Raw genomic sequence first — 10,352 nt, 5'->3', positions numbered from 1 at the left:
AAACACAATTATTCCTTGATCAAATCCCCCTCCGACATGCGTTTTTCAGATTTTACTTATATGTAGCTTCCTCTCGAAAATTCGATTTCAACATTTACTTGGTCACGTTTTTCATAATCTTCAAGACTTTCAGGATCTGTTAGAAAATTCGTGCCCTAAAAAAACATTACTGGCATACATTTCTTTCCGAAATCACAGTACCTACCGCGCCCCCAAAGGAATTAATTGAAAACTCTTCATCAAAAATGAGCGTGTCAAACAAACTTTTAAAAAAATGACAACCAATATGTACCTAGTACCTACATTGTACAATGTACATATGTATGTACTTACGAAAAAAAAGCTTTTGAAAAATTGTACAATGTTAGGCCAAGAGAATTAGACATCGAGGTTGGAAAAATTCCCATCAAAGAAGACTTTTTAAAAAAATGTGTAGAATACCGCCCTAAACAACATACTAAAAGTCCCCATCGCCGGAAGTAGAGCTAACCTCAGGAGGGGGTGGGACCACCCCAAGTTCGGTTTTTCGAGATCTTCTCCATAATATTATGGCCTTGACATAGAAAATACTTAAAATAGTTATATGTACCTATGTACCTATTTAAAATTAATCTACATAAAATTTCCTACCTCATTTAGGGGGACTAAAATCCAGATTGGGGTGAAAGCTCACAAGGGCTGGTATAGGGACACCAAGGTTTTGTGTTCAGGGTATAAAAATGGGGCAGTACAATACCAAAATCCAGCTTGCTCCGGAGCGATTCCCTATTCAATGCTAATTTTCTTAGGCCAAGTCCGCTGATGTTGCAAGGTTCCATCCCCCCCCCCCGGTGGGAGAGGAGGGTACAAAGTTTTTTTTGTTTTTGTTTTTCAATATCCGATTGCATCGCTTATACATAACATAACAATAAACACAATTCTGTGGAAAACCAAATTTCATTGTAGTTCCCTAACAAAATTGCTTTTCATAAAAAATCATTGAACTTGAGTGTGGTTTTGGGAGAGAAGAGGGCGTCCTATGTAAATTTTGCATGGAACATTTTTTATAGGAAATTTTATGTAAATTATTTTTAGTACAACTACTTTTTGTGTAGAGGCCATATTAATGGAGAAAACCTCGAAAAACTGAAATCGGGGGTGGTCCCACACCCCTCTAGAGGTTAGGTCACCCTCCAGCGATGAGGACTTGTAGTATGTTGTTAAGGGCGGTATCCTACACATTTTATAAAAAAGTCCCATCTGATGAGAATTTTCCCAACCTTTCGCTCATTTCATGTATCATTCTCTTGCCCTATATGTATGAAAGATATTGAAAAAAGTAGACACCTAATCGACAATCAAGAAAATGATAAAAGTCCCTCAGAAAATTTTATTAAAGAATGGGAGGAACCATAAATTCCCAAACGCACACAATTTGGATCATGAGTGGTCAAAAAAATGGAGACGTAAACCAGGGAGGTACACAAAAAAATTGAGAAATTGATAGGAAACCAAATCATTTTGGAATTGAACTTTCAAGGCAAGGTAAGTACCTATATTATAAAGTTAGAAATGAATTTTCACACCAAAAAAATCACAATGAAAACAAAACAAGGTCATTCAAAATGAAGAGATAAGTATGTTCGGAATTTTGTCAAGTACAATATTGATGAACTTTAAATTCTTGTTTCACATAAGACAAATGACGGATACTGAAGAATTCCCAATGCACATTATACAGTACGACATAGCAAATCTAAATTTCTTAAGCCCGTTACGAACATTTTCATAAATTTACTTCCAATCTTTCAAAATTTTGGGAAAAAAATCACCTGTAGGTATTCCTAATACTTGCAAATTCATCAAACCCAAAAATTTTTAGCCTTCTCGAAATTTTATCGCAATGCTCATCTATAGGGCAAATTTCAAACGATTTCATAGATTCGAGCAATCGACCTATTTATTACCATCGCTCTTCAATCAACGTTTGGATTAATAACAGTTGGAAAACTCTTTAATTAATAAACTCCTCCGATCGAGATAAATTATCTCGATTCGACTAATTTTGGTATTTTTTCTTTTTTCCCCTCTTAATCTAATCAAACGAGGAATTTCGATGTATTTAAGTTAATTTGAAAACCTAACCGTGTAGTTTGGCAACATCGAAATGGCAGATATCGGAACGTGGATAGATTACCCTCAGATAAAGTTTGATTGATCTCGCTCGAACGTTCGGCCAATAAAGTAACAAAAATACTAAAGAAAAAGAGAAGAAGATTACAAAGTACCTAAAGTCGGAAGAAAATTTTCAAATCGTGTACATTTTTGCAGGGTCGTAGCAGTCAGCGAAGCGTTAATAGTTTGGTATTCGCAGTTGAAGTAAGTTGATATCGCTTTATTTATGTTTTTCATACCGCGAATAAATATATTTTATGGCTCGAAATGAGGAAATATGTATGTAGATTCTGACAGTTGGAAAATCCATCTCCTCCACTCATTACTGATGTATGTAGGTACTTATGGTTAGACTTATGGACTATTTTCGTAATACCTATTCACTTATTTTCACCCAGCTACCTACCTACCAACCTGCACGTGTGAAATTTTATGAAAATCAATCGATTTCAACTTGCAAAAAAATACATTCGGTTTCGGATTTCAATGAAACTTTTCGAATAACCCGGGGTTCTACTGATAACGTGAAAATTCATTTACTATGTAAGAACACATAATATCCTAAAAATTTCGACACGTGAGCGCGTAAACCATACCAAACTTGTTAAAAGGTGATAAAACTACGTTTGACAAATAATTTCACAAATACGAATGGTCACTTGATGATAAAAAACAAAGTAGGTTTGAAAATAAGGTCGCGGGTCATTCATCGAAGTCAAACCAGAATCCTGAGTCACGATAGGTAGCCTTGTAAGGACTAATCTCACATCAATTCAAATATGCTCTAAAAAGTTTCAGTGTTTTCAATCTTTTTAGGGTCTTATTTTCCAGTAAAGCTAATTAATATGTCACTTTCATTATCAAGAAACCCAAACCTGGAGGTATATTACATAACTTAGGCAACAGTTGATTAGATTAGCAATTGTTTGTATAGTACGGTCTATCTGCACTTTTTTTTTTTCAGTAAACGATTCGACCACCTGAACGTGAGTCAGCTGCGGTTTCAAGCGTGCGTTTTTCGATAACTTGGTGGTATTTTAACAAAATTACGTAGCGCTGTTTTTATTCAACAAATATGAACGTTGGTGCGTCGATGTTTCTCATTTTGAACGCAAAAATATGGAACGTGTAACCTAACCATTGGATGTTCGTTGTCGTCTCGTCATCATGAAGACGACGTGAAAAATTAACCTAAACCATCCGAAACAATGGCCGAAAACGAAAATACGAGTAAAAACTGCACTATGAATTCGCTATCCACATCGACGCACAGCAGCAACAACAGCAATGCAAGCGAAGAGATCACATTACATATTAAAGACGACGGTGGAAACGGCGAACACCCTCAAGCATCTATTTCGACGACCATCTTCCACATGCTGGCTCTTTCGATCGGACCAACCGTATTCATAATTCCGAGCGCTTTTAATATGGTAGGCTACATACCGGCTACCATTGGTATTATACTTATCAGCTTATTTTACTTTTATAATGTTCAAATACTATTAGACTCATCGACCATCTTGTGTAGAAAGAACAAAAAAGACACCATAACGTACGCCGAAATAGTCAGATATGCTTTTCAATACGGCCCTCCTAGAATACGTTCGCTGACGGTGTACACTTACACGTTGATGAATATTTTATTCGTCGTTAGTTGGGCCGGAGAGCTCTCTTTTAGCGTCGTATTCGTATGTAAAAACATAAAATTCATCTCAGATTGGTACCTCGAAAGCGACACTGATTTGAGGATAATCGTCATAATACTTATCCTACCCTGCACGTTGATCACGCTAAGTTCGAATTTGAAACTGACCATTTTGAGTTTGCTAGCGACCATAATCGACGTACTATTTATCGCCTACGTCATCTGGACTTCTTGCACTGATCACCGATTGAAAAACGTCAATTTTCGGGCTCTCAACGCTGTGTACAACATACCAGATTTCCTAGCCATAATATTCTTCACGTTGAACTTCACCGGCATAGCTTTACCATTGAAGTACGACATGAAAAATCCCGAGAAATTCGACTCGAAGTTTGGAGCTTTTAACGCCGCCATGATCATCATAACCGCAATCAATATAGTATTCGGTTTCTTCGGTTACACCACGTATGGAAGTAAAATCAAAGATACGATGACGCTGAATCTACCCCATGGACCAGTTACTCACGCCATGATAGTGGTTTACTGCATCGCCATATTATTAACCTACCCAGTATGTTATTTCGTTATATTCAACATCGTCTGGAACGAATGGGTCAAGAACAAAATACGTATGAATGTGATCACCACGCGTATCGTCATCAACTTGGTACTATTCTCCGTTATCATTATTTTACCCAAATTGAGTCTTTTTACCGAAATATGCGGACTAGTGTGCGCAGTCTTTGATAGCGTCATGATACCATCCGTCGTCCATATTCTCATGTCGTGGGAGAATGAAAAAAAATTCAGGATCATTCTCATCAAAAGCACGCTGATTTTCGCGTTCGGAATTTTATTATTTATCTGCGGTATGTATCAAAGCCTTAATGATATTGTGGAAGGAGATCAAGGGAGTTAATGTGATACGGATACCCAGTCTGAAGCTCAAAAGCTCGTCTAAGCTCGAATGTAAATTTTATTCTCTTCGTCTTAATATAATTTTTTAGAAGATAAATGTAAATAAAAATATTTATGATGAACGCTTTCGTGGCTTTCAAAAAATATGTTTTTTATTTCGGTTCTTATGCTGTACGTTAAGCAAGTTGATGTTATCCAACCTTAAGAAACTGCTGAATAACTGGATCCGAGACAAAATTATGTTTTAAAATGAGCTAGATCATTCTAATTATGATTTTGGACATCTATCGAAGAGATTTAATTATTGTACTTAATTAGTCAAAAAACCAACGCGAACGGATTTTTGGAATTTCTCCAGAAATGTGCATCTCCCCCGCACCTTAGACATTTCTTCAATGATCTTACTACAGAGGGTGTCTGTATAGTGCATACACTAAAACATTATGCATAATTCAATAACGTTGAACTTTCCAATTCTAGTTCGAAATGTGTACCTCAAAAATAAACCCTCAGAGAAAAAAAGTGATCCCTTCATTCAGATACATATAGAAGTTCTAAAATTCTATTTCTCTCAATTTATTCTTCTCATAAAACCGTTACAAGAAAGGTATCCCAACTAGTAGAAAACTGTTGAACTGGTCAAAGCTATATCAAAAGCATGCAAAAAATACATCTCCGGTCAAAATTTCCAAGTGCATTTTTTCGATTTTTGGTGAATTTTTAAAAATCTAATTCGAGGTAAAAAGGCAAAAAAAATGAAAATTTCTTGACCAAGAAAGCTACTCGTAAAATGTGGCGTGTATCCTGTTTTCGACTATATGCCCCCCCCCCCAATTGAAATCAACTATATACTCAAATTGAAATATGCGCTGAGTTAATGATGAAATCTTGATTTTTTTGGAATTATGGTTTAAATTTGATTTTCAATAAAGCCACCAAAAATCAAAAAATGTACTTAAAAGCATCTGAAATTTTGGCTGGTGATGTATTTTTGCATGCCCTTTCGATTCAGATCTGTCGGTTCAGAAATTTTTCTACCGATTGGGAAGCCTCCTTTATTGATTTTTTCTGAAGATAGATTTTCAGTAAAAATTGTCATTCTTTTTCAATTTCAATTCATTTTTTCAACAGAAAAAATCAAATTTGGAGAAAATTTGAGGATCCCACAAAAAAAAAAAAAAAATAGAGATATTTAAGCAAAATTTATTGTAGGATGAAAAATTTTTCACCAGCAGGTACGAAAAGATTAATTTTCATTCCCGAACGTGTTTGAGATACTCTGAATGAAATATAGAAAATTCAACGAAAATCGATTACTTAACCACAACAAAAAATTATTTTTACCTACATTTTTTTTCACAACAAAAAATTCATTCTTGATAAAAATCAAAGGTTTTATGAAAAAAGCAACAGAAACTAAATTAAAGGCACTAAATGTCTTGTAAATAAAGCTTGATTTTTTTCTTACTAAAGCTTTATTATTGAAAATGAAACATTTTGAATTGACTTGGGAAAGTTCAACTTGAATAGTTTGTTCACAAGGATGCGATAATATGTACCTTTACTTCAAGTTGAAAATCTATTAGTAGATAGTCCCTCGTTTTGTGCTCTAAACTCAATATTGCTTCTCAGAAAACAGAATGATTGAAAATTACAGTATACGAAGCACATATACACTTTCATTTTCAATTTTTTCCGATTAGTACTATTGACTATAATATCACTTTATTAATTAATCACGTTAGGTATACCTACATCCTGTGAAAAACAAACCGTATACTTTTACAAGAGGATGTTTCTCTACAGTAAACTTAAACCCGAACGTAGGTAATTAAACGTCAAACAACAATAATTAAAACACCACCTTTTAAAAATATAATTGAAGAATGAAAAATTTAATTTTCTTCGCATTTTTTCCCCTTCTTTTCGCTAGAAAATTAATTTACTCGCTCAAACAACCTACGCAAATTTGAAACTTTCTATTGACATACTGAAAACCAGGAAGAAGAACATTCATATAATAAAACAAAACAAAATTCACGTCACAGAAATGTTTTTCTGACGTCAAGTAAGTTTTTGTTGTATTACGATTATAATTCTACTGTTAAATTCAGAAAACCTCCCCGGGCGTTTCTACAGGCCTGTAATTCTTCCATTAAATCTTTCAGAAATGATACCAATTCCGACGCAAAATATCTTTTCTGATCAATTTTACTACGACGAATGATCGATGCTCCTAAAAAAAATTTTTAAAAACACGCGTGGTAACTTGTTCTGAATACCAGGAGTGAAGTGCTTTATGAAAGATCCCACTACTGTTTCTATTGCAAATGCAATTTACACTGTCACAATAATTGTGGAAAACAATGCAAAAATTGATAAAACTATAACAGTGAAGTGAAAATATACGTCGTCGAAAAAATTTCCATAAGAAAGAATTTATTCAGACCATACGCCATACACGAGTCACTCAAAGTGACATGGAAGTGGTTGAACCGTCAAGAAATCTCGATTAGAAAAAGTAAATAAAACATTAACATGACTTGATAATCAACTGGGGCCACTAGGGCCCTAATTTGGAGACAATGCAATGCATCTTTAAAAAATTAACGTATTGCTGGCTTTCAATCATTCATTGGAATATCAAAAATTAAAAAAAAATAGTATCAAAATCGTACACATAAACATATGAGTAAAAATCAAATTAATCGTTACAAAAGCTGCTTAAAACGTCGCAAAAATGGCTAAAATTGTCACCAAAGTTGTTTCAATTATAAATACGCAGAAATAAATCCCGTTGTGAGAAAATCGCGCTCTCAGACGAGCTGACAAATACATAAAGCAACTTTTGCGTAGTACGTGATATGCATTTTCCTTTTTCACACGACTCTGTTTTGAAACCAAGGTCATGGCAGACAAAGTAGGCAAATCTTAAGTCAGCTCGGATGAATTAAATAACACCAGTAACACGAGTAAATGAAGCCGTCTGGGCGCATTCATTCATTCATACGTTTAATCTTCACGCGAACTTATTTCTGTCTCAAAAGAAACAACAAATTAAAACAACGAGGCAGCGTCACACGAGTAATTATTTTTTTAAAACTTATCAATTAAATATCTGTATCAGAGCTTCGAGAACTTCAACTTTCAAGTATCGAAATAAAATTTCTTTCCTTGTTGAAAATCGTTCTGCAACTATTCTTACGTTACCTGTTTCAAGGTTTCAGTTACACACACGTAGGTAAAAAGAAGTTAATACTCACTCCGTTTGAATGAAAAATTCAACGTATTTGTACTTCGTTCATAAAATATAGAAAAATACTTCGGAAAATAATATTTTCGCGAAATGGTGAAATTAAATTTAAATCTCAGAGATGAGACTTCATGACGTTCGAATGAATACTTGATCGATTTTTTTTCAACATTACAATAGAATACGTCTACAATCTGGATTACAAATATTCTGAAATGACTCATTCATTAACCATTTAAAAAGATATTAAGTTGTCTTTTATTTTACTACATTTTTAAATAGCTTTCAATTCGATCGTGAAATAATAAAATTTATAGTAAGTAGATACCCAAGTTTCATTGTTTTATTCCCATAAATTTTATAAATAAAACCTCATCAGATCTCCATCTCACACATCGACATCGAGACATCGACACAGTTTGTTCTAAATGTGGAATACGAGTACATCGTATTCGTACCTATCCACGATAAACATCAACTTTACTTAAACGCGTGTCATCATTTTTAATCAGCGTTTGCATTAAGGTCACATACAAAGTAGAAATCATATTTCAATTATCTACCTACATACAAAGATACAAACAAAAAAACAGTTTTCACACATTAACACTGCACTAATTTCTTTTCAAAGCGTAGCGTAATACGTAACCTACTTTCAGAGTTTTTTGGCCTTTTGAGGAGAAAAAAAACAACTTCCTTGACTAATTCGAATGAGTAAGTATGTACACGTGAACAGGAATAGGTACGTAAATTTAATGTAACCAAAAAAAAGAGAGAGAATCATGTAATGCAAGATAAAAAGTCTACAAGTTTACATGGCAAACGGCCACATAAAATAGATTAATTATCGCTTAATTTGATATCTTCGCCTCATTACTCCGAACCCAGACACAAATCAACATAGACTGAATCGTAAATCGTTAAAATAAGAATTGAAAAAATTCCTATCATGGAAATACTCGTACATTGCAAAATAGGATGATGATACTTTCTAGGTATCAATCTACTTATTTCTCTCTCTAATATATTCTTAGAATTTCGAACACGTTTCATCAGAAAAATTTTTTTACAAATGCGAACCAAATTATTCCATATTTGTTGTTCAACCAGAGCCTGGATTTTATCAAACAATTATTCAAACCGTATTATTTTTATGAGCTGCGTATAATTTGCGCGGGAATACTTAAGCTAATACCTAAACACGACTGTTTCAATGTTCGTACACATTATTATTAAAAATTATAGCACGTAATTAGAAAATTTTCGATTAATATAAGACTACAAGACGTGGTTATTTTTCACGATTCGCGGACAAATTTGGAATACTTAAGGGAGGAAAAATATACTGAAATAGGTACATATGCATTGATTCTGATTCTAATAAAAGTTGCATTAAATATTATGCCATCACTTGGTCAGAAAACGTTTCACGAAAAATTTGTAGGGCAATGACGATGTGAATTTCTAATGAATCAAAATCCTTGAGTGAAAAGTGAACCATGATAAAATCACTTTATAGCAGGTACAATAAAAGGGGTCTGAAGTTTTTTATTTTTTTGAGATATAATTTACTCGGACTTTTTATAAGCCATATAAATTGTAATGAAAAAAAAATAAACAATCCCGCGATTTAGAATCCTCCCAAAACTGATGTTAGATTTTCAAACTCTGAATGGCCCACTAATGCCGGTCAAGCAGCGCGAGAGATGGGAGGGTTATCACGTAATATCCCAGTCTTTAGGTATGTACTATGATTAATTTCGCATTTTTTTTTTATGGATCAATTAATGAAGGCGAGGACAGAAAATTTGAGATGTAAAGGAGGGATGTCATTCATGTCATGAGCTGATTTTTTCAGGGAGATCTTATTTTCCCAAATTCGTCATGATTGTAATGAGCTCGTTTAGACTACAAATACCCATACATATAACAAATTTCAAATCACCAAATTTTACAAGAAGCCAAAATAAAACACTCCAACTAAAATAGGGGAGGGGGTGGATGAAAATTAGATTAAGTAGCGGTACTCGCATCTCATCTGGTCAATGTTTAAAAAATATGAACGAAATTTCAATTTTTGAAAAATTTAGAAGTAGGTACCAAGGTACCTATATAAGGTGTCTACAAGACTTTTAAAAATTAAATTGACAACAAACATTTCATAAGAGTTTCAACACTTGGAAGACTTCTCCAGCAAAAAATCAATTTGAGGGCAGATCACAAATTTTTTTTTCATATTTTGGGAACCTTGAAAAAGATCAACAGCTGTGGTTCATGGCAAACAATACTTCCAATTATACGTAGGCTTATACTTAGGTAACGATTGTGATGAAAAATTTTGATCAAGCTCGTTTTATAGTATACCGAGGCCAACTGAGA

General features: G+C 33.9%; 1 protein-coding gene across 2 annotated transcripts; it reads left to right on the top strand.

Annotated features, from left to right (window-relative positions):
* Positions 1-2,124: 2,124 nt before the first annotated feature.
* On the top strand, positions 2,125-4,878 carry LOC135832673 (proton-coupled amino acid transporter-like protein CG1139). 2 transcript variants are annotated; one of them, XM_065346059.1, is made up of 2 exons: positions 2,125-2,358; positions 3,119-4,878. In XM_065346059.1, the coding sequence occupies exon 2, from the start codon at positions 3,363-3,365 to the stop codon at positions 4,719-4,721; it is 1,359 nt and encodes a 452-aa protein (XP_065202131.1). In that variant the 5' UTR covers positions 2,125-2,358; positions 3,119-3,362; the 3' UTR covers positions 4,722-4,878. The 2 variants fall into 2 exon arrangements, with proteins under 2 accessions (XP_065202131.1, XP_065202132.1); XM_065346060.1 differs by lacking the exon at positions 2,125-2,358 and adding an exon at positions 2,880-3,035.
* The last annotated feature ends 5,474 nt before the right edge of the window (positions 4,879-10,352 follow it).

Source organism: Planococcus citri, chromosome 1 (assembly GCF_950023065.1).
Source record: "Planococcus citri chromosome 1, ihPlaCitr1.1, whole genome shotgun sequence".
Lineage (NCBI taxonomy): Eukaryota > Metazoa > Arthropoda > Insecta > Hemiptera > Pseudococcidae > Planococcus > Planococcus citri.
The sequence above is the reverse complement of the archived record's forward strand: the minus strand, read 5'-3'. Positions and strand labels throughout refer to the sequence as shown.